At 63.4% G+C, this 20,876-nt stretch overlaps 4 protein-coding genes across 4 annotated transcripts; 3 read left to right on the top strand and 1 right to left on the bottom strand.

Moving 5' to 3' along the window:
* Positions 1 to 26: 26 nt before the first annotated feature.
* LOC130263170 (lysosomal acid glucosylceramidase-like) lies at positions 27 to 3,140 on the top strand. Its single transcript, XM_056510641.1, has 10 exons — positions 27 to 478; positions 697 to 888; positions 968 to 1,114; positions 1,192 to 1,325; positions 1,405 to 1,577; positions 1,659 to 1,896; positions 1,999 to 2,223; positions 2,301 to 2,464; positions 2,590 to 2,715; positions 2,789 to 3,140. The coding sequence occupies exons 1-10, from the start codon at positions 403 to 405 to the stop codon at positions 2,889 to 2,891; spliced, it is 1,578 nt and encodes a 525-aa protein (XP_056366616.1). The 5' UTR covers positions 27 to 402; the 3' UTR covers positions 2,892 to 3,140.
* Positions 3,141 to 3,966: 826 nt separating this feature from the next.
* On the top strand, positions 3,967 to 10,135 carry LOC130263218 (lysosomal acid glucosylceramidase-like). The gene is made up of 11 exons (XM_056510751.1): positions 3,967 to 4,044; positions 6,658 to 6,784; positions 6,933 to 7,124; positions 7,200 to 7,346; positions 7,478 to 7,611; positions 7,927 to 8,099; positions 8,203 to 8,437; positions 9,145 to 9,369; positions 9,439 to 9,602; positions 9,684 to 9,809; positions 9,894 to 10,135. Exons 1-11 carry the CDS (start codon positions 3,967 to 3,969, stop codon positions 9,997 to 9,999), a joined length of 1,707 nt encoding a protein of 568 aa, XP_056366726.1. The 3' UTR covers positions 10,000 to 10,135.
* Positions 10,136 to 12,485: 2,350 nt separating this feature from the next.
* LOC130263144 (lysosomal acid glucosylceramidase-like) lies at positions 12,486 to 16,027 on the top strand. Its single transcript, XM_056510614.1, has 11 exons — positions 12,486 to 12,529; positions 13,436 to 13,544; positions 13,652 to 13,843; positions 13,920 to 14,066; positions 14,199 to 14,332; positions 14,539 to 14,711; positions 14,812 to 15,049; positions 15,129 to 15,353; positions 15,437 to 15,600; positions 15,677 to 15,802; positions 15,886 to 16,027. Exons 2-11 carry the CDS (start codon positions 13,478 to 13,480, stop codon positions 15,992 to 15,994), a joined length of 1,575 nt encoding a protein of 524 aa, XP_056366589.1. The 5' UTR covers positions 12,486 to 12,529; positions 13,436 to 13,477; the 3' UTR covers positions 15,995 to 16,027.
* Positions 16,028 to 17,515: 1,488 nt separating this feature from the next.
* MTX1 (metaxin 1) lies at positions 17,516 to 20,476 on the bottom strand. The gene is made up of 8 exons (XM_056510742.1): positions 20,360 to 20,476; positions 20,204 to 20,273; positions 19,288 to 19,367; positions 19,067 to 19,159; positions 18,604 to 18,786; positions 18,393 to 18,469; positions 17,994 to 18,148; positions 17,516 to 17,899 (listed from the first exon to the last, which is right to left on the bottom strand). The coding sequence occupies exons 1-8, from the start codon at positions 20,438 to 20,440 to the stop codon at positions 17,673 to 17,675; spliced, it is 966 nt and encodes a 321-aa protein (XP_056366717.1). The 5' UTR covers positions 20,441 to 20,476; the 3' UTR covers positions 17,516 to 17,672.
* Positions 20,477 to 20,876: the final 400 nt, after the last annotated feature.

Raw genomic sequence — 20,876 nt, 5'->3', positions numbered from 1 at the left:
CACGGGGCGGAGCGGGGCGGAACGGGGCGGGGCGGGCGGTCAGCTGACCGGTCACGGGGGTGCGGTGTGCCGGCTCCCGGTTCCCGGTGGCGACTTTACGGCACGGGGCGGTCGGTGCCGGACCGGGACCGGGACCGGCTGCGCTTCTCGGGGAGGAGCGAGGGGGAAGCGACCCCGCGCCCACGCGGTTGTCCCGGTTCGCGGTTGTCTCGGTTCGCGGTTGTCCCGGTTCGCGGTCCCGGAACCGGCGCAGGGGAAGGGCCGGGGCCAGGCCCGCCCAGAGTCGGTGCCGCTCCTACACCGGGTGTGGGCGGGACGGGGCTGCCCTTGCCTTAAAGGCAAGGCTGGAGGCGGCCCCGGTGCTGCCGGGCCGGATCCGAGCGCACCGGGAGCGGCGGGGCCATGGGGGCCCTCGGTGCCATCGGTGCCCTGTGCTGGCCGCTGCTGCCGGTGCTGCTGGCCGTGCACCGGGCCGCAGGTGAGCGAGGGGTGCAGGGGACGGATGGACCGGAATGGGAGGGGAGGGAGAGCGAATTCCTCGCGAGTCGGTGGCCGGGGATGCCTGGGAGTTGTCTGGGGGATCCGGGGGCAGCGTGGAGCTCGGTGCCGGGGTGTGGAGCACGGGGGCAGTGGTGTCACCCCCGGGACAGGGACACGTCGCTGAGGCTGCCCCCACCACCCTGCCGTGCCCCCCAGGCGCCCGGCCCTGCAGCCCCAAGTACTTCGGCCGCGATGCCATGGTCTGTGTCTGCAACGCCACGTACTGTGACACGCTGGACCCCCTGGTCCTGCCGGCCGTGGGCTCCTATGTCAAATACGAGAGCAGCAAGGCTGGCAAGCGGCTGGAGAGGAGCGAGGGGAGGTTCCAGCGCAGACTCTGCGCCCCAGGTAGTGCCACGGGTGGCAGGGATGGGATGGGATGGACCCTCCTGCAGCTCCCTGTCACGCTGGGCTCCCCTTTCTGCAGATGTTGTTCTCACTCTGGATGTGACCCAGCGGTTCCAGAGGGTGAAGGGTTTTGGTGGCTCCATCACCGACGCAGCTGCCATCAACATCTTATCCCTGCCAGAAAGAGCACAGGATCACCTGCTGCGCTCGTACTTCTCTGAGGAAGGTAGGATGCTGGGGAGACAGGTGGGGTGGTGACAGGGACTATGCTATGTACACCTCATGTCCCACTGTGCCTGGCAGGGCTGGAGTACAACCTCATCCGGCTCCCCATGGCCAGCTGCGACTTCTCCCTCCATGCCTACACCTACGATGACGTCCCCTACGACTACGAGCTCACCCACTTCAGGCTGCCAGACGAGGACACGAAGCTGAAGGCGAGTGGTGGGAGGGAGCAGGGTGGGCTGGAGGGTCACAGGGGCTGAGCTGAGTCGGCCCCTCCACCTCCTCCTGCAGATCCCTCTCCTTCACCGAGCCTCGGCCATGAGCAGGCAGCCACTGTCGCTGTATGCCAGCCCCTGGACCTCCCCCAAATGGCTGAAGACCAGCGAGTCCTATGTGGGGAAGGGGACACTGAAGGGGCAAGCAGGGGACAAGTACCACAAGACCTGGGCCAACTACTTTGTACGGTGAGGAGTGGCTGGGGCCAGGGAGACTCTCAGTGGTGGCACCGGGGTCTCCTCACAACTCACCCCTTCCCCCCACACCAGGTTCCTGGATGAATACGCCAAGCACAACGTGACATTCTGGGCAGTGACAGCAGAGAACGAGCCCTCGGCCGGGCTGATCAACAACTACCCCTTCCAGTGCCTGGGCTTCACAGCTGAGCAGCAGCGGGATTTCATCGCCCGGGACCTGGGCCCAGCCCTGGCCAACAGCTCCCACCGCCACATCCAGCTCATCATCCTGGACGACAACCGGCTCCACCTCCCGCACTGGGCCAGGGTGGTGAGTGTGCTGGGGGATGTGCCATCCCAGGTGCCTGTGAGGGCCTTGGGTGCTCCATCCTGTGCAGGGCAGCCCCATGGGACTGATTCTTCTCCTTGGCAGGTCCTGGAGGATGAGCAGGCAGCTCGCTATGTCCACGGCATCGGCATCCACTGGTACCTGGACTTCATCGGGCCCATACAGGACACAGTGTTGCCCACTCATGAGCTCTTCCCTGATTACTTTATCCTGGCCACTGAGGCATCCATTGGGGCCCATTTCTGGGAGAGGGATGTCATCCTGGGCTGCTGGGAGAGGGGGAACCAGTACAGCCACAGCATCCTGATGGTGAGGCCCCTGTGTTTCCCTTTGTGCCTGGGGAGGGTTGCTGGTGTTGGGCAGGCATCCGAGCTGTCGTGTTGCAGAATCTGAACCACTTTGTGGCTGGCTGGACTGACTGGAATCTGGCTCTGGATCTGGAGGGGGGCCCCAACTGGGTCAAGAACTATGTGGACAGCCCTGTCATCGTGGACAGCAGTGAAGGCATCTTCTACAAACAGCCCATGTTCTACCACATGGGGCACTTCAGGTGGGTTTGAGCCCACAACGTGTGCTAAGCTTCCTGGGCTCCAGCAGCAGCTTGTCCTGAGAGGAGCAAGGCAAATTCCTGCTGGGGTGTGACTCCCACCCTGAGGTTGCTTCTCATTTGTTCAGTAAATTCATCCCCGAGGGCTCCCAGCGCGTGGGGCTCGTCGCCTCCAGAGAGTCCAAGAAGACGGCGCTGGAGTTCACGGCTTTCGTGCGCCCCGACGGCGCTGTGGTCGTGGTGGTCCTGAACCGGTGGGTGCTGCAGCCCGGACCCCTGTGTGGGACCCCATCCCACAGCTCTGACCTCCCTGCTCTGTCCCCCCAGGTCCCCTCAGGACATCTCCTTCGGGCTGGCAGACACCGTCGGCCTCATCGCCGCCGTGGCTCCGGCCAATTCCATCCAGACCTACCTGTGGCGGCGGCAGTGACGGGGCTGAGCGGCCATGGCTGCCCGGGGGCTGGACACAGCTGGGCTGGACGTGCAGCCCCAGCTGCCTGCTGGCTCAGGCCGGGGTGTACAGGGGATGTGGCTCCCCAGGATCGTGGCTGAGCCGGGCCAGGGACACCGTGCATGTGCAGGAGGGCCAGGGGGCACCGGTGCCCCCCAGGGTGGAGACCCCACAGGCTGTGAGCGCTGTGTTCTGCTGTTCTGACATTAAACACGCATGCTGCCTTGATGTCTGGGTGCCTCCCCTGCTCCTGGGCACTGTGGCTGGGTGCCACCCCAGCATGGAGCCTGCTGGAGTCTCCATCTCCCTGCCCTTCACCAAGCTCAGCTCTCCCCGTGGGGCTCAGCCTGCTGAGGGATGCTCCAGGTGTGAGTCTGCTCCCAGTTCCAAGCATGCTCTGCCTGGTTGGGGCTGAGCAGAGCCTGGGTGAGCTCCTGCTACCTTTGGGGACAAGTTGTAGGACCTTGCAAGTGGCTGCAGATGCTCCAGGTGCTGTATCAGGAGCAGGGACAAAGCACTTGGATACCCCTCCTTGGTGGAAGGGCTGAGCAGGGATTGTGGCCAAGATTTAGCTTTCTGTGCTTTTCCTGCCAATCTGCAGCCACTTGCAGCCTGATGTCAGGCCAGGGGCTGTGTGGGTCATGTCTCTCCCAGACCTGAGGCCAGGGCTGGAGGCAGGGCCAGCTCCAGGAGCATCAGAGCATGGGGTCTTGGTCCCAGCCAGCTGTGGCTGAGGTCAGGGCAGTGTCAGCTGCTCCTGGGGCTTTGCTGGGACAGGGAGGCTGGCCAGGCTGCAGCAGCCCTGCCTGGTTCCCCATGGGGTCCCCACAGTGGTGAGGAGGTTTTGGGGTTCACCGGGGGCTCAGCACTCACCACAGGTCTGGGGATGCCTTGAGCAAGCGGGGGCAGGAGCGGGAGTGGGTGCTGAGTGTGGGCGCACCCAGGAAGGAGGGAGGGAGCCGGCAGGGTGTGAGAGCAGCAGATTAGGGCAGGGAGGTCATAATTTCAGGGAGAGGAGGGCGGCGGGGCCCCTGGGCTGGTCCGCGCAGGCGGGATGCGCCCGGGGGTGCTGTCAGTGTCAGCACTGACAGCCGCGATGCTGCGTGGGCTGAGCGCAGCCCAGGCGCGGTCCGTGAGTGGCAGTGTCACCCTGGGACACCGGGACGCTGCTGCTGAGACCCTGCAGCTCTAGGGAGCGCCGCCAGGATCCTGCCGAGAGCACCCTGCTGCTGCCCCGAGGCTGTTTGTGTTTGTCCACAAGAGGGAAATGTTTCTCCAGGATCATAAGCGCGGCGAGTGCCGTCCCCATCACCCTGCTCCCACCACCCTGCTCCTGGCGTCCCACTCCTGGTGCAGGGCTGCTCCCCCAGCTGTTTCTCGCTTACCTGCCCTGCTGCTGAATCACTCAGGTCCACGTGCCCTCGTCCCTGCGCTCGGCTCGGTGCTCAAGGACCGACTGGCTCTGGGATAAACGTAGCGGGGGCGAATCCTCCGACGTCGCTGGGCTTGGCTCGGCTCATTAATTCTTGTGCAAAGCCTTGGCTTGTTTGGGGCTGGCAGTGATTGGGGGCTGCTGGGGTCCTGCAGCAGCTGGGCTGGAGCCAGAGATCACCCTGTGGACTGTCCCCACATGCTCTGGGCTGGGGACAGGAGCCTGAGATCTGGGAAGGAGATGCTGTGATGCCACGCTGAGGCTCTTTGGCATCGATGTTTACAGAGTTGTGATCTCCAGAAAGGTGACTCAGCCCAGCTCCATGTCCCTGTGTCCCCATCCACACTGTCCTGGCTTGGGGACAAAATTCACCCCCTGGCTGCTGTGATGGCTCCCACATCCTTGACCCCATCCTAGAGCAAATCCACCTGTGCCACAAGGTCCCTGTCACCCCCAGGAGCTCCCTGTATTTGGAGATTGGCTGTAAAAAGTGGCTTTGGGGGCTTAGTGGGGCTGCCTGGTATCTGCTGTGCCAGCAGCTCCATGCAAGGCATTGCCTGGCCCCTGGATCTCACTTTTCCTGCTCAGCAGGACGCTCTTATCAGCTGGTGTTGATAAGGACGAGCTCCAGCAGCCTCCGCAGTGTTTTTCTTCCAGGAGTTGTGGGACCTGAGCCAGCTGGGGGGCTGTGGCTGATGGGGGGCAGGAAGAACTGGACCTTGGAATGGGAAAAGGTGAATGGGGGCATCCTGGATGGCTGGAAGTGAGCTAGGAGATGGCTAATTGCCCTAGGAGCTATTAATCCCTCCCCAAAATTGGGGCTCATTAGCTTGGGTGTAGCAGTCTGGCCACACCTTAATCACACTTGGAGCTGGGAGAGCCACAGTGCAGCGGGACAGGGACAGGAGCTCCCTTCTGGGCCACCTGCTTGTCCCATGAGACATAACCAGGGGCTACCTGGCCCCATCTGCCCCAGCCCCAGTGGCAGCTGGCCCAGGTGTCGCATGGCTCAGCTCCCAGCAGAGGTGTGGAGCTGTGGCAGGGCCCACAGCAGAGCAGTGCTGGGGGTAGGAGGAACTTTGATGAATTGAATTACCCCAGAGCTGCATCTGATATGCCAGAAATGGAGAAAATTACTCATGAGGTGCTTCTCCATGGAGGGAAAGCTAATGGAGCAGCTTAACCCTGTGCAGGGGAGTCCTGACCTGGTGATTGATGCTCCAGACCAGTGGAGCTGTGGCTGGGATGTGGCCACTCTCCATTCCCTGTGTGGAGTCCCACAGGAGTGGGGTGATTGCACCAGGGTAGGGTCTGTTTGCCCAGGTGAGCTGGCCCAGTTCAGCCTTGGCTCCCTGGGCTGGAGCATCACTCTTGGAGGAGCAGGGAGAGCTACCAGAGCACCAGAGCTGGGCTTTGCTCCTGCTGAGGTGTTGGGACAGCTCTGAGGATCCAGCTGGGTACAGGAGCTGGGGTATTGCCCACTTGCTGCCACTGCTGCCACCTTCCCCAGCACGTGCTGAGCTGGGGAGAGTGATGCCAAAGGCTTGGGCAGGGAATGTCAACAGCCCCAGCTCCCCTGTGGCCATCTCTGCTGTGCCCTTATGCTGCCCTGAGCCGTGCAGCCACGTCCACTGACCTTTTCTGGGTGTCCTGGAGCCTCCTGTGCAGAGTGCACGGCCCCACAGCTCCTGGGGGACAGTGGGGTGACAGGCAGGGATAAGTGGGTGCTGTTGCAGGTCCCCAGCAGGACAGACAGCAGTGCCATGAACCTGCCCTCAGCTCTGCTGGGCTCTCAGGGGCTCATCCAGACCCTGCCTGACAAAATAAAGGAATCAGCTCTTCCTTCAGGGATAGCAGTGGGGTCTCAGATCTGCCCCTAGGACACCTCCCTGTGCTGGTTGGCACAGCTCAGGCACAGGTGGCAGCACCACGTCCCTGTCCCTCCTTGGCATGGAGGGGAGCACGGCGGTCCGAGCCCGAGGGCAGGTACGGGCCGGGAGCAGAGCAAGGAGGAGCTGTGGGGGTGGGAGAGGGTGTGCTGCGGAGGGAGGTCTCCGAGCAGCTCCCTGTAAAGGCGAGGTGGGGAGGCTGGAGCTGCTGAGGAGGAGGAGGGCTGGCGGCAGCGCAGGTCGGGAGCAGCCGGGGTGAAGGCGGGTGGGGTGCGGGCTCCTGGGACAGGTGGACGCTCCCCAAAGCGAGATGAGGGTGTCTGGGGGGAATGGAGTGTGTGGCAGGAGCTCCACGGCACTGGAAGGAGGAAGAGGAGGATGAGGAGATGGGGCTGATCCCTCCATCCCCCTGCCTCGATTGAAGGTGTCCCCGCCGGAGGTGCTGCTCCCTGAGACCCTGCCAGAGCTTGGGGAACGTGGAAGGGCCATGCGGGCTGCCGGCATCCTGGGCTGGCTGCTGCTGCTGCTGGTGCCAGCGGCCCAGGTGACAGGTGAGCGCGGGGACGTGGCGGGGGAGGACAGGAGCCCAGGGGCAGCGCGGGGACAATGGCATCGCCCCGGGCACGCCAGGCAGGCGGGAGGGCAGACAGGGACACGTCCCCGAGCCGGCAGCCACCCCCACCCTGCCGTGCCTCCCAGGTGCCCGACCCTGCATCCCCGAGGATTTTGGGCACGGCTCGCTGGTCTGCGTCTGCAACGCCACGTACTGCGACACGCTGGACCCCCTGGTCCTGCCAGCCCCCGGCTCCTACGTCAAGTACGAGAGCAGCAAGGCTGGCAAACGGCTGGAGAGGAGCGAGGGGAGATTCCAGCGCAGTCTGAGCACCCCAGGTAGCGCCGCGGGTGGGTGGCGGTGCCAGCCCGCGACCCCCAGGCACCACGGACCGAGCCGGGCTCTTCCCGCAGGGCTGCTGCTGACCCTCAACATCTCCACGCTGTACCAGAAGATGAAGGGCTTCGGCGGGTCCCTCTCCGATGCTGCTGCCATGAACATCCTGAAGCTGTCACAGCCTGCCCAGGACAACCTGCTGCGCTCCTATTTCTCTGAGAGCGGTGAGCGCTGCGGACACGGAGCGTGAGCAGATCGCGGGGTCACCAGAGGTGGCTGTGCCTGTCCCTGCCGCAGGGATGTCGTCACCTGGATGCCGGCTCCGGTGCCGCTTGATGCTTTTCCTGCTCCTCAGGGATTGAGTACAACCTCATCCGGGTCCCCATGGCTTGCAGCGACTTCTCCGTGCGCCCCTACAGCTACGATGAAGTCCCTGATGACTACGAGCTGAAGCACTTCAGGCTGGCGGACGAGGATGTGAAGATGAAGGTGGGAGGCTGAAGCTGCTGCCATCAGCACCTTGTCCCCTCTCATCCCGGGACCCCAGGAGCAGGTGCTGCTGAGCCCTGCACACCGTGGCAGGGTGCATGGGGACAGCCTGTGGGAGTTGGCACCTCCTCCGGGGCACGTCCTGGCGCATCCCGGCAGGCACTGGCGGGGTGAGGAGCCAGGGCTCTGTGCCGTGGGGTGGTGCTTGCCACCTCCCGGTCCCTGCTGAGGTCCCCTGAGTTCTCCCCTTCCTGCCATGCTGGTTTAGGGGAGCAGCAGCTGGAGCTGATCCTGTCCCTCTGCCCCCTCCCGCAGATTCCCCTCCTGTGCCGAGCTCTGGCCATGAGCAAGCGGCCGCTGTTGCTGTTCGCCAGCCCCTGGACAGCCCCAGCCTGGATGAGGAGTAACGGGGATGTCCGTGGGAAAGGGGCTCTGAAGGGGAAGGCAGGGGACAAGTACCACAAGACCTGGGCCAACTACTTCATCAAGTACTGTCTCTGGAGCCAGGCTGGGCTGGGCAGCAGGAGGATTGGGGAATGGGGTGGGGTTCGAGGGCAGCACAGCTGATTCTGCCCCCCTTCTCTGCACCAGGTTCCTGGATGAATACGCCAAGCACAACGTGACCTTCTGGGCAGTGACAGCGCAGAATGAGCCGCTGGCAGGGCTCTTGACGCCCCCCCAGGCCCCCACCATCGCCTTCACAGCTGCACAACAGCGGGATTTCATCGCCCAGGACCTGGGCCCCGCCCTGGCCCGCAGCCCCCACCGCACACAGCTCCTCATGCTCGACGACCAGCGCATCAACCTCCCGCACTGGGCCGAAGTGGTGAAGAGCAGCTCCCCTTCCTTCCCCTCCACCTCACACCCCAGCCCCAGACTTGATGGGAAATGGAGGCAGCTGCCTCTCCCAGCCCTAGAGAGTGGGAGCAAACCGGGTCTGCCGGAGCGGGAGCCGGAGCCGGCTCCTTCTGGTGTGGCCGCCTCCGCGTGTGCCCAGAGGGAGTGAGGACAGGAGGAGGCACCCACGTCCTGGATCCCTGCATCCTGGCAGTGCTGCTGGACACCAGCACCTTTTCTGGGTGGTTTTGGCTGATTGCTGCAAGGGCTGTTCGGGGGAATTGCCTTAAACTAGGAGGAAAGAAAGTAAAACGTGCTCCTGCCGCAGCCTCGAGGCAGGCAGTGTGCCCTTCCTTTGCCTCCAGCCATGGCATGGCTGCAGGACTGGAGCACACCAGGGGGATGTGGAGCAGCAGAGCCAGGTTGGAGGGGCAAAGGGCCCACTGAGGGGCAAACCTGTGCCCCATCCCCTTAGCACTGCACCCAGCGAGGTGCCAAAGCCGTGCTGGGGCACTGGATCCATGCCAGGGTGCTGCTCTAAGGGGTGCAGGGCTGCAGGTGGGGTGGGCTGTGCTGCCCACAGGAGGTGGCCCTGGGAGACCACACTGCCACAGGGAGTCCATGTGTCCATCCCCACAGGCTTCAGGCATGGGTGGGTTACCCATGAGATGTGAGGCATCTCCTTTTGCTCCCCAGGTCCTGGGAAATGCCACAGCTGCTCGTTACGTGGCTGGCCTGGCTGTCCACTGGTACCTGGATGCCATTGTCCCACCTGGCTGCAGCCTGGAGGCCACCCACAAGCTCTTCCCTGACCATTTCCTCCTCTACACTGAGGCCTGCACCGGCTTCTTCACGTTCCGCTTCTCCGTGTCCCTGGGCTGCTGGGAGAGGGGGGACCACTACAGCCACAGCATCCTGACGGTACGGCCCCCACACTGCCCTCCCCAGCGCTGGGGAGAGCCCCACTCAGCCCCTCCCCTGCTCCCCCAGGTCATGAACCACTTTGTGTCTGGTTGGACCGACTGGAACCTGGCCCTGGATCTGCAGGGAGGCCCCAACTGGGTCAAGAACTTCGTGGACAGCCCGGTCATCGTGGATGGAAGCAAGGATGTTTTCTACAAGCAGCCCATGTTCTACCACATGGGGCACTTCAGGTGGGTCGGGGGAGGGGGCTGAGGTGCTGCTGCCAGCCCCAGAGCAGGGGCAGAACCCCTCTCCTCGTTGTCTCCCGGCAGCAAATTCATCCCCGAGGGCTCTCGGCGGGTGGGGCTGCACAGAAGCCGCCGCTGCCTCCTGTGCCAGCTGGAGCACTCGGCCGTCCTGCGCCCCGATGGTGCCCTTGTCCTGGTGGTCCTCAACAGGTCAGCCCAGCCAGGGGATGGGGTGATGCTCAGCCCTGGCTGTGCCCACAGCCCTGGCTGTGCTCAGCTCCTCTCGCTCCCCAGGTCCGGCCGGGATGTGCCGTTTGGAATCCGGGACCCTGCCATGGGGTTCATTGAGACCGTGGCTTCAGCCCACTCCATCCAGACCTACCTGTGGCGCCAGCAGTGATAGCCAGGGCAGTGCTGGAGGGCTCTGGAGGGCTCTGGGTGAACTCTTCCTCCGCCCTTTCCAGCATCCCTCAAGGGTGGAAGCAGATTGCTGGGAGCGCAGCCCCTGCACCAGGGGCTCCGTGCGCTCCCGGCACTGCTGCTTTCCAGCCTCCCCTCCCTCCCAGCACTTCCTATCCCCCTGGAAATTCCCTCTGCACCGTGTCCTGGACCACACTTCCACACGTGGCCCCCTTGAAACCTTCCCGTGTGCGGCGGGCGCCAAGTAAAGCCATGACGCGCTCCCTCCGGAATGCGCCGTTCCCGTCAGTGTTTCCTCTGCGCGCTCGGAAATCGCTCGGTTTTCCTCGGCGGGGCGGCGCGGGGCCAGGGGTGCCCCGGGGGCTCCGGCCCCCGTGGCCTGCGGGTGGCTCCTTGTTTATCCCTGCAGCTGGAGCCTCCGCCGCTGCCAACCCTTGATTCATTCCAGATGTGCTGTTGGTTTTCCCCAGCCTACTTTTTTTTTTTTTTTTTTTTTTTTTGGGAGAATTTTTTTTTTTTTTAAGTCCAAATGTCAGATGCTGTCAGAAAGGCAGAGTAAATATCAGTGTCCCCATTCACCAAAGCTTATGGACAAATTAGGCTGGTGCCACCTCTCCAGGGTGGCCTCTGGACAGAGTCCCCTCTATTCTGGTTGTGGCCAACCCCAGCCGCAGCCCACAGTGACCTCCCCGTCCTGTTTGCTTTCCCTAAATACCAGTTACAGTATTCCCTGTGCCTTTGGGAACGTTACCAGCACCTTTGAAGTACAGGAATGAGAAAGCCAGAGCTCCCCTTGGCCAATGCCCCTGTGTGAGACAGAACTGCTGAGGTTGGGGAAAACGAAAAAACCCTGAGGCTTTACAGCTGGTTTATTGGAGTGTGGTGTGAAGGTGGCACTGGGCTCTGTCCCAGCCCTGTCCATGGAGCACATCAGCCTGTCCTGTGCTTTTATCCTGGGGAATGCTGGCCCCAACGGCAGCTGGGTCAGGCTGCCTGTGCTTGGAATCATAGAATAGAATCATGGAATCCTTGAGGTTGGAAAAGGCCTCGAAGATCATCAAGTCCAACCGTTCCCTCAGAGCTGCCAAGGCCAGCCCTAAATCACGTCCTCAAGTGCTCCATACACATTCATTAAATCCCTCCAGGGATGGCAACTCCACCACTGCACCAGGCAGCCAATGCCAGGGCTGGACAGTCCTGTCCATGAAGGAATTTTCTTTAATATTCAACCTAAATCTCTCCTTGGAAATGCCACAGCTCTCCTGATGCAACTTGAGGCCATTTCCTCTTGTCTGATCTCCTGGGAAAAAAAGCCTGACCCCCACCTGGCTGCACCCTCCTGTCAGGGCAGTGCCAGAAGGTTCTCCTGAGCTTTCCTCCAGGACGAGCTCCCCCAGCTCCCTCAGCCTCTCCTGGTGCTCCATCCCCTTCTCTGGATGTGCTCCAGCCCTTTAACGTCCCTTTTGTCATGGGGGGAACAGGACCAACCCCCAGGATTCGAGGTGTGGCAGGGTCACTGCCCTGGTCCTGCTGCCGTGCCATTCCTGTCACCTTGGGAATGTCCCCAAGGGCTCTGGGACCTCACCGTGCCGGGATGTCACATATGGAGCTGTCACCTCCAGTGTCCAGCAGTGCTCAGGGACAAATGTGCAGGCAAAGCCCTCTGGGCTGGCTCCCTGACCCCGGGCCAGGGGCTGTGGTTCCTGGGAGGGGCTGTGATCCCTGGGTAGGGGTCTGCCACCCTTCACCAGCTGCCCCAAGGGGACCCCGGGGCAGATGCCACTCCCCCCTGTGCCTCTGCCCGCCTCCTCTTTCTCCTGCGGAGCAGATGCCTGCAATTAAGAAGAATCCCAAATTAGACGGTGCGGAGCCCAGACTTGTTTTGCAGATGATAAACTGCTGCAGCCGGCTCCACCCAGCCCGCTGCGGCGTGGGGCTCCGGGGCTCGGGGACCTCGGTGCCCATCGCCCTCGGGGCCAGCACGGGGGGTCGGGGGTCCCTGCCGTCACCGGCTGCTGCCTCTGCCCGTGCCAGGAAAGCTCCTGGAGCAGCCACAAACGGGACACAAAGTACTGGCAGTGCCACTGATGGTGGCAAAGCTGAGCTGCTGCCAGGTGGGATGAGCAGGGTGGGCACAGCCCTGTCCTCTCCGAGGTGTCCCAGGGCTGCTCCCGTGGGGCTCTTCCCAAGGGGAGCAGGGCAGGCCTGGCTATGGGGGGTGATGGAGGCACTTGGGGGGCTGGTGAGCACATCCTCCCCTCCCCAGCTTCCCTCTGGCCACTGGAACAGGTTTCAGGAGAGCTTTGCAAATGCTGTGGTGTGTGTGGAAAGCTCATTGGAGGCAGGTTGCAAAACCATCCCCAGGCTCCTCTTCAAACACAGAGTCCCATGAGCTGTCCCATTCCAAACTCACCTTTCCTGCTCCACCAGGCGTGTCACCTCCCATCAGGCACAGCCAGGACACAGGTCCCGCTGCCACAGACACACAGCAAGAGGTGCTTTGGCAGCAGGTGAGTCCTCTGGATCCGAGGCAGCTTCAGCAGGTGGGAATGGGGATAGAGATGGGGGTAGGGATGGGGATGGGACAGCCCTGGGCAGCAGGACCGTGCTGAGGCCATGCCCTGGCCAAGCTGGGCATCGTTCCCAGGCAGGGAGTGGGAGGCAGTGGGGGTGGGACAGCTGCCTGGCCCCACTCCACATCCCACAGGATCTCGGGGAGCAGCAAGACAGCACCATCCCACCCTGGCAGAGGTGCCCAGGTGTCCTCAGTCTGGCACCAGGGTCCTGGGACTTGGAGGTGGCTCCTCCTGTGCTCTCATTGAGAGACTCCTTGTGGGAAGGACAGGACAGGGTGTGAACACCTGCACAGAACAGGGGAATGTGGCACTCTCCATGCCAGGGGTTTGAGTTCCAGACTGCTCTGGCTGGACAAGCCCCATGTGGGATTGGGAGTGTGGAGCTGTTTGCTCCTGGCCATGGCTTGGGAGGCACTGGGGATCCATGGAGTGATGCAGCACGGCGTGACACGGCATGGCACAGCTGTGGAGCAAGTGAGGAGGGAGAAGGAGGGGGAGGGAGCTGATGGGAGTGAACAGAGTTGCTGTGTACAGCCAGTGTGGGCGGCTGGGAACAGCAGGGTGCTGGGGTGGCTCACACCTGGGGGCTGCTCACACCTGGGGGCTGCTCACACCTGGGACAAAGCCAGAACTGGTGGAAGACTCTGGAGGGGTGGGAGGGAAGGTGAGCACTGGGCTGGAGCAGTGGGCAGAGGGCAGAACAGGCTTAGCCCTGGCAGGGGGGGGGTCTAGTGGTTCCCAAAGTCCCTGGGCAGGGATTAATGCTGGGGCTCTCCCTGTCCTGTGTGGGGCTGGGCCAGGCTGAGAAGCTCTGGGTGCTGACACCTCTTCCTGCTCCAGAGTGTCTGTTGGCATCATCTGAACGGCTGCAGCAGAGGTGCCATGGGGCCAGGCTGTGCCAGTGTCCTGGGCTGGCTCCTGCTGGCACAGGCAGCCCTGCAGGCCACAGGTAGGTGCTGGCAAGTGGCCCTGGGCTTTGGAGGGTCGTGGGTGAAAGGGATGAGCTGGGCTCCTGCCACAGCCCTCAGTGCCCACCTGGTCTTTCCTCTGCTGCAGGTGGCCGTCCCTGTGATGCCAAGGATTTTGGGCACGGCTCGCTGGTCTGTGCCTGCAGTGCCACGTACTGTGACACGCTGGACCCCCTGGTCCTGCCAGCCCCTGGCTCCTACGTCAAGTATGAGAGCAGCAAGGCTGGCAAGAGGCTGGAGAGGAGTGAGGGGAGCTTCCAGCACAACACCAAGAGCCCAGGTACCACCCTGGCTGCAGCTGCTGTGACACAGTCTGTCCCACACGGCAGGGATGGTGACACTGTGTGTCCCCACAGATTTCCACCTCACCCTGGACACAGCACAGAGGTACCAGAAGGTGAAGGGGTTTGGTGGCTCCATCACTGATGCAGCTGCCATCAACATCCAGTCCCTGTCCAAGGATGCCCAGAACCACCTGCTCCGCTCCTACTTCTCCGAGGAAGGTGAGCCCAGGGCAGGCAACGCTGTGGGGTGGCAGAGCTGGGGTCTGGCTGAGATTTATTCTGAGGAACTGGGGGGATCTGGACCCCCAAATGCAACTCGAGGATGCCCATCACCACCTGCCCTGTCTTCAGGCATTGAGTACAACCTGGTGCGTGTGCCCATGGCCAGCACTGACTTCTCCATCCGCCTGTACACCTACAACGATGCCGAGGGCGACTTTGAGCTGAGGCACTTCAACCTGACAGAGGAGGACACACACATGAAGGTGAGTCCTGCAGGAAGAGCCTGAGGGACTGGGTCTGCTGCCTGGGTGGGATGGGATGGGATGGGATGGGATGGGATGGGATGGGATGGGATGGGATGGGGAAAGGCAGCAGTTTCTGCCTCTGGGGAAGGAGATGACTCCTGCTGCCTGCACTGCCAGCACTGGGATAGACCTGGAGAGCTCTGTCCCATCCCACTTTTCCCCAGATCCCCATCCTGCAAGCAGCCCAGGCAGTGGCCAAGCGGCCGCTGTCGCTGTACGCCAGCCCCTGGACCTCCCCGGTGTGGATGAAGACAAACGGAGCGATGACAGGCAGGGGAACACTGAAGGGCAGCCCTGGGGACAAGTACCACCGGGCCTGGGCCAAGTACTTCGTCCGGTGAGGGGCCACAGGAGTGTGGTGGGTGCTGGGGATGCTGTACCTGGAGCTGGGGCTGGCACAGGTACAACAGGGCCGTTCACCTTCTACCCCACACCAGGTTCCTGGATGAATATGCCAAGCACAACCTGACCTTCTGGGCAGTGACAGCAGGGAACGAGCCCACAGCTGGTGAGATCGTCTTCTACCCCTTCCAGTGCCTGGGCTTCTCCCCTGAGCACCAGCGGGATTTCATTGCCCAGGACCTGGGCCCGGCGCTGGCCAACAGCTCCCACCGCCACGTCCAGCTCATCATCCTGGATGACCAGAGGGTGATGCTGCCCTACTGGGCTGAGGTGGTGAGTCCCCACAGCAGCTTCCCTGGCCCCACAGCAGATCTCCCAGCCCTGGGCACTGGTGACCCTTTTCTCCTGCCAGGTTCTCAAGGACCCTGTGGCTGCCAGCTACATCAGCGGCATCGGCATCCACTGGTACCTGGATTTTCTGGCGCCCATCGACCTGACACTCTCCATCACCCATCACCTCTTCCCAGAGTATTTCCTCCTCTCCACGGAGGCTTCCACAGGCTCCTACTTCTGGGAGCCCAGGGTGGTGCTGGGTGGCTGGGACCGTGGGAGCAAGTACAGCCACAGCATCCTGACGGTAGGGCCTGGTGGGAGCCGTGGGAGCCACCCTGGCCAGCCCCTGGGCCTGCCTGTGGCTCAGCACCACCCCCTGCCCCACAGAACCTCAACAACTACGTGACAGGCTGGACTGACTGGAACCTGGCCCTGGACATGGAGGGAGGCCCCAACTGGAGCAAGAACTACGTGGACAGCCCCGTCATTGTGGACAGCAGCAAAGACATCTTCTACAAGCAGCCCATGTTCTACCACCTGGGCCACTTCAGGTGGGTTGGGGCCACGTGCTGCTGGCTGCAGCAGCACATCCTAAGCACCAGGCTCTGAGCCTGCTTGTCCCCACAGCAAGTTCATCCCCGAGGGCTCGCAGCGTGTGGGACTGGCGGTCTCCAAGAGGTGCCGCCGCTGTGACCTGGAGCACTCGGCTTTCCTGCGCCCCGACGGTGCCATCGTCCTGGTGGTGCTGAACCGGTGAGTGGCTCGGTTCTGACCCCTGGTAAAAGGCCCCACTGACCCCCCCACTGAGCCCCCATCCCCTCTTGCTTTCCCCACAGCTCCCCCGTGGACGTGTCCTTTGGGATCTCTGACCCACGTGTCGGCTTCATCGAGGCCGTGGCTCCCAGTGACTCCATCCAGACGTTCCTCTGGAAGCAGCCAGCCTAGCATGGGCACAGCCAGCAGAGGAGTGAGGCGCCAGCAGTGTTGGTGGCAGCTTGGACAGAAGACTCCAATGAGGCTGGGGCTGCAGCACAGCCCCTGCAGCCCCCCGTGCCCCAGGGGACCTGTTTGACCCTAGGGCTGCAGTGCCTGTGCTTTTCTAGATGTTTTCATAAAATAAACAGGTTTTCTACAAATATGCCTGAACCCCTGACCTCCCCTTGGTGCCAGCTCAGTGGGCAGTACTATGCCAGCCACCAGAGGAGGCAGATTTGAGGCTGATGGTACCTCCTGAGCCCCATAGATCCCATCCCTCCTCTACCCAGGTTCCTGGGGCATCCCACGGGGTTGGTGCTGCAGGGATGCAGGGGACTGTCACCCTAAGGGATGGCATCTCCCTCCTGTCTTCCACTGCAGCATTCCCCGGGGCAGGGAAGGGCCCAAAGCTGACAGAGACCAGGCGCCCAGCTGCAGTCAGGTTTTAGATCCAGAGCAGAGCTCTGGCGTCGGCAGCTCCAGCTTCTCCCCGGCCAGAGCAGAGAGCAGGCGGCTGTGGTTTCTCCTGCTGGAGCAGCCATCAGCCCCTCCAGCTAATGGGAACCGGGAGCATGGGGCACATACTTCCTGAGTGACGTTAGAGGGGAGAGTGCTGGGGGGGGCGGGGGCTGCACTGAGTCATCCCCCTCCCAGTGGGGGCCCAGTTCCCAGTATGGGGGAGCCTCTGCAGCTGGCCCAGCACCGTGGCTCTGCTCCAGCCCAGTGTGGGGGGCCCCTGGCTATTGCAGGGTGGGGGGCACGGGGTGGGGGGCGTGCGTCCAGGAGCGCAGCCCGGGGCCGCTCAGCCACCGCAGCAGCAGGGCTGGGATGCCGCTGGAAGTGGCAAACAAGCGAGGGCTGTGTGCCGGGCTGGCCCCACGCCGCCTTTCCATCTGTGCACTCGTAAACCGGCAGCGGCCGGCGGGAACGGCAGCGCTGCCAACACCGGCACCAGCCCCACGCCGGGTGGCCCAGGGGACCGCGGGGGCAGACGAGAGCCCAGATGGCCACCCCCGACCCCGCTCCCAGCCCTGTGCCAGCTGCAGGAGCTCCCCGGCGCTGGCAGGCGCGGTGGAATGCAAACAGATGTCAGCGCCGGAGGGATCCCGGCTGCTGGAGCGGGGCTCCGGGTGTCCCGCTGGCAGCGGGGAGTGCTCCTGGGCTGGGGACGTGTCCTGACGAGCAGCCCCGGCTGCCCTTGGCTCTGGTTCTGTGCTGCCGTGCTCAGGGCAGCCGGGCTGGCAGCAGCGTGGAGGGGAGGTGCCAGCCCCACAGAACTGTCTGGAATGACGCAGAGATAAAGGGCTCAGCCCCACAGCTGTTGGAGGGGACAGGGGACACTGCCAAGATGCCACAGATGCTTTTAGGTCCCCCTCTCTGCCCGGTCCTCAGCAGGACCCAAGGCTGGAGCGAGGGGTAGAGCAGGACACACTGGTGTCTGCTGCAAAACTCCAGCCTGGGCAACTGGGGAAACTGGGAGGGTGCTGCAAGTATGAGAGAGAGGGAGGTTTATTGGTGTGGCAGGGACGCTCCCACGGAGAGGGCTGTGGTTCCTGGTGGGACACAGAGCGGTGCTGCCAGGCTCCCGGCGTAAAAACCAGTCAGTTCTAGGGGCTGGGCTGGGCAGGAACAGTCACACAGCTCATCCTCACTCCTCCTCCTCCTCTTCCTCCTCCTCCAGGGCCACGGGCTGCCGGCCGGCCGGCCCCACGGTGCCGCGCTGGATGGAGACGATGCCGCTCAGGAAGGCGTAGCCCAGCATGGCCGCCAGCCCCACCAGCACCGACAGCAGCTGCTTGCGCCGTTTGTGGGGGTCCTCCTCTGCCTCAGTGCCATCTGTGCCCGCAGCCCGAGGGGCACCGCTCAGGGGATCACCTGCAGGGATGTGGGTGGGAAGGGTCAGCCTGACACCAAGCGCAGGCTGGCTCCTGTCCCCCCCCTGCAGGGTGAGGCAGGGGACGGCTCTCACCTCCGTCCCAGGGGAAGTAAAGGCTGAGGATAGAGGTGCAGTAGTTGCACAGGTTCTGCAGGGACTTCAGGTGCTGCTGCAGTTTCCCGTTGGGCAGCTTCGCCTTCATGAGAGGCGCCAGGCGGCTGAAGACCAAGGCGTCCAGGGAGGCTGGCCTGGGGCACAGAGAGCAGTGCCTGGGCCACTGTCCCCACCCAAAGCCTCCCAGATCCACCTGTCACCCCCAGCCCCAGCACCCCCAGATATGACATTTGGTTACCCCACCTTGGGACAGTACCCTGTCCCCTGCAAGCATGTTCTACCCCAAAAGCAATGCACCCTGCAGACCATGGGGCATCAGCCCTGCTGGGGTGCAGGGGGCTCTCAGGCCCCTTCCCCTCTTTCCTTTTGGCCACCTACGAGTCTCCAAAGAAAAACTTCTGGGAGCCGAGGCGCTGGGAGAGGAGTGTCAGGCATTCCCGAGCTTCCCGGTAGAGCTGCAGGAGGAGGACAGAGGGTTGTCACCTGCCCAGGTACCACCACAGTGCTCAGGGGAGCAGAAGGGGGGAACACAGACCCCAGCTTGGATTTTGATCCCTGAGGACCACTGTGCCCAGACTCCATCCCTCACCTCCTTCTCCAGCTTCTCCTCATCCTCCATGTAGTCATCCCCCCACATCAGCTGCAGCCGCTCCAGGTGCCGCTTGTGCATGGCGTTGGGCAGGAAGAAGTTGAGGGGGAAGGGGATGGTCTCTGCGTACCACTTCCGTGTGTGCTCCACGTAGTTCTTCGCGTCCACCCAGAACGTGTGGATCTGTGGTGGAGAATGCACAGCCTGGCCATGGCAGGGCTGGCACACCAGAGCCCCTGCCCAGCACAGCCACCCTGGTCACCACGAGGGGCTGCAGGAGCACTGGGGTCAAGAGCAGACCCCAGCCCTGGCTGCACAAGCCACTGCTGCCACCCCAAACCCCCATCCCTACCACGCCAGGCTCCTGGGAGGTTGCTGCTGACAGTGCTCCCTGCTCTGCTGGCAGGGAGCAGAGCCCATCCTCGGTGAGACCCTCCTTCCCTGCAGCCCCCCTGAGCCTCACCAGTACTGGCAGCAGCTTTTCCTCCAGCAGGGACACGAAGGCCAGCGTGTCCGCGCTCTGCGTGGCCGACAGGTCGTAGTCAGCGTTGTACTTCTGCACAGCAAACACCCACTTTGATCCCACAGAACATCCCATGGGTGATACAACAGAGTTCCCTCCTCCCTGAGGGGCTCCAGCACCCCGCAGCCTGGGGCAGGGGGGGGGCCCCAAGCCCCCCGTACCTGTTTCCTGAGGTGTGTTATGATCTGCTGAGGTTTGGAGATGGTTCCTTCATCCCGTGTCTTCAGCGCGGGCAGATGCCCTGCGGGCAGGGGGAGTGGGGGCTGCAGTCACTGAGCAGGTGAGGGGGGCAGGGCTGGACCCCCATGCTTGGGTGAGGGGCACGAGGCAGTGACAGGAGTGTAAAGTGAGGTGGGGACAGAGCAGTGAAGGGGAGAGGGTACAAACTGTGTGATGAGAAATGGGGAATGTGCTGGGACAAGGGGGTTGTGGTGGGGAGGTGATGAACAGGGGGGTGATGGACAGTGGGGTGCAATAGGGGGTGATGGGATAGGGGGAGCAACGAGGCATAAGAGTGCAATGATGCCGGGGAGGCACAAAAAAAAGGGGGTGCAGAGAGGTGGGGGGTGTGATGAAGGTGTTCAATGGGACACGAGTCACAATGGGATGAGGGAGTGCAATGGGAGGGGGGTGTGATGGGACAGAGCAAAGTGCAGTGGCAGGAGGGACACAGGACAAGGGGTACAACAAGATGAGAGGGTGTGAAGGTACAGTCAGGGTCACAGGACATGAGGGGTGCAATGGGGTGGGAAGGCATGATGGGGCAAGGGGTGTAATAAGATGGTAATGGGGGTGTGCAGGGGGAGGTACAGGGGGTGCAATAAGGTAGGATGGTGCCATGTGGGGAGGGGAGGCCATAGGGCAACAGGGGTGCAATGGGGCCGGGGATCCAGTGGTGTGGGGCCACAGGGGGTGAGGGATAAGACGGGGTGGGAGGCTGTGATGGGGTGAGGGGTGTAATGGGGTGGGGGGTGTACTGCGTGGAGGGTGCACTGGTGGGGAGCGGGGGATCACGGGGCTGCCATGGGGTGGGTGGGGGGATCCCGGTGGTGCCGGTATCCTTGGCGGGGCCCTTACCGGAGGGGCTCCTCCAGGGGCTGGTGACCCGGTGCACCTTCAGCGGCGCCCCCGTGAACCGCGCGTAGGTCTGCGGGAAGGACGGAGGGATGGATGGATGGAGCGGGGTCTGCCCGCGGCGCCCCGCACCGGCCCCGCACCGGCCCCGCCGCTCACCAGCACCGCCAGGCAGTCGGGGTCCACCGAGGGCAGCCCCCAGCCCCCGGCCCAGCAGAACAGCTCCATGGGCGCCGCCATCTTCCGCCGACCCGGAACCGGACGGGCGGCACCGCCCGCCCCCGCCGCGGGGCGGCACCGAGCGGGCTCCGCGGTGCGGCGGGGCCGAGCGGGCTCCGCGGGTGGGGAGGGTGCGGTCTGCGGGGTGCCTGGGCAGAACCTGCGTCCCGCAGAGCCCCGCACAGAACGGCCTTGCTATGCACCGCACAGAACAGCTCAGCTCAGCTCTGCGCTGTTCATCCTGCTCAGCCCCGCACAGAACAGCCCGGCTCTGCACTGCTCATCCTGCTCAGCCCCGCACAGAACAGCCTTGCTATGCACCGCACAGCTCAGCTCAGCTCTGCGCTGCTCACCCTGCTCAGCCCCGCACAGAACAGCCCTGCTATGCACCGCACAGCTCAGCTCAGCTCTGCGCTGCTCACCCTGCTCAGCCCCGCACAGAACAGCCCTGCTGTGC

Source organism: Oenanthe melanoleuca, chromosome 25 (assembly GCF_029582105.1).
Source record: "Oenanthe melanoleuca isolate GR-GAL-2019-014 chromosome 25, OMel1.0, whole genome shotgun sequence".
In the NCBI taxonomy this organism is placed as follows: Eukaryota; Metazoa; Chordata; class Aves; order Passeriformes; family Muscicapidae; genus Oenanthe; species Oenanthe melanoleuca.
This window is presented reverse-complemented; position numbering and strand designations above follow the sequence as displayed.

Coding starts and splice junctions, on each gene's coding strand:
- LOC130263144 (XM_056510614.1), top strand. CDS start 13,478: ATGGGGCCAGGCTGTGCCAGTGTCCTGGGCTGGCTCCTGCTGGCACAG. Junction 15,601..15,676: donor TACCACCTGGGCCACTTCAG/GTGGGTTGGGGC, acceptor TTGTCCCCACAG/CAAGTTCATCCCCGAGGGCT. Junction 15,803..15,885: donor GTCCTGGTGGTGCTGAACCG/GTGAGTGGCTCG, acceptor CTTTCCCCACAG/CTCCCCCGTGGACGTGTCCT.
- MTX1 (XM_056510742.1), bottom strand. CDS start 20,440: ATGGCGGCGCCCATGGAGCTGTTCTGCTGGGCCGGGGGCTGGGGGCTG. Junction 19,160..19,287: donor TAACACACCTCAGGAAACAG/GTACGGGGGGCT, acceptor TTTGCTGTGCAG/AAGTACAACGCTGACTACGA. Junction 18,787..19,066: donor AAAAGCTGCTGCCAGTACTG/GTGAGGCTCAGG, acceptor TCTCCACCACAG/ATCCACACGTTCTGGGTGGA.
- LOC130263218 (XM_056510751.1), top strand. CDS start 3,967: ATGCGCCCGGGGGTGCTGTCAGTGTCAGCACTGACAGCCGCGATGCTG. Junction 7,612..7,926: donor ACGAGGATGTGAAGATGAAG/GTGGGAGGCTGA, acceptor CCCCTCCCGCAG/ATTCCCCTCCTGTGCCGAGC. Junction 9,603..9,683: donor TACCACATGGGGCACTTCAG/GTGGGTCGGGGG, acceptor GTCTCCCGGCAG/CAAATTCATCCCCGAGGGCT.
- LOC130263170 (XM_056510641.1), top strand. CDS start 403: ATGGGGGCCCTCGGTGCCATCGGTGCCCTGTGCTGGCCGCTGCTGCCG. Junction 479..696: donor GGCCGTGCACCGGGCCGCAG/GTGAGCGAGGGG, acceptor CGTGCCCCCCAG/GCGCCCGGCCCTGCAGCCCC. Junction 2,716..2,788: donor GTCGTGGTGGTCCTGAACCG/GTGGGTGCTGCA, acceptor CTGTCCCCCCAG/GTCCCCTCAGGACATCTCCT.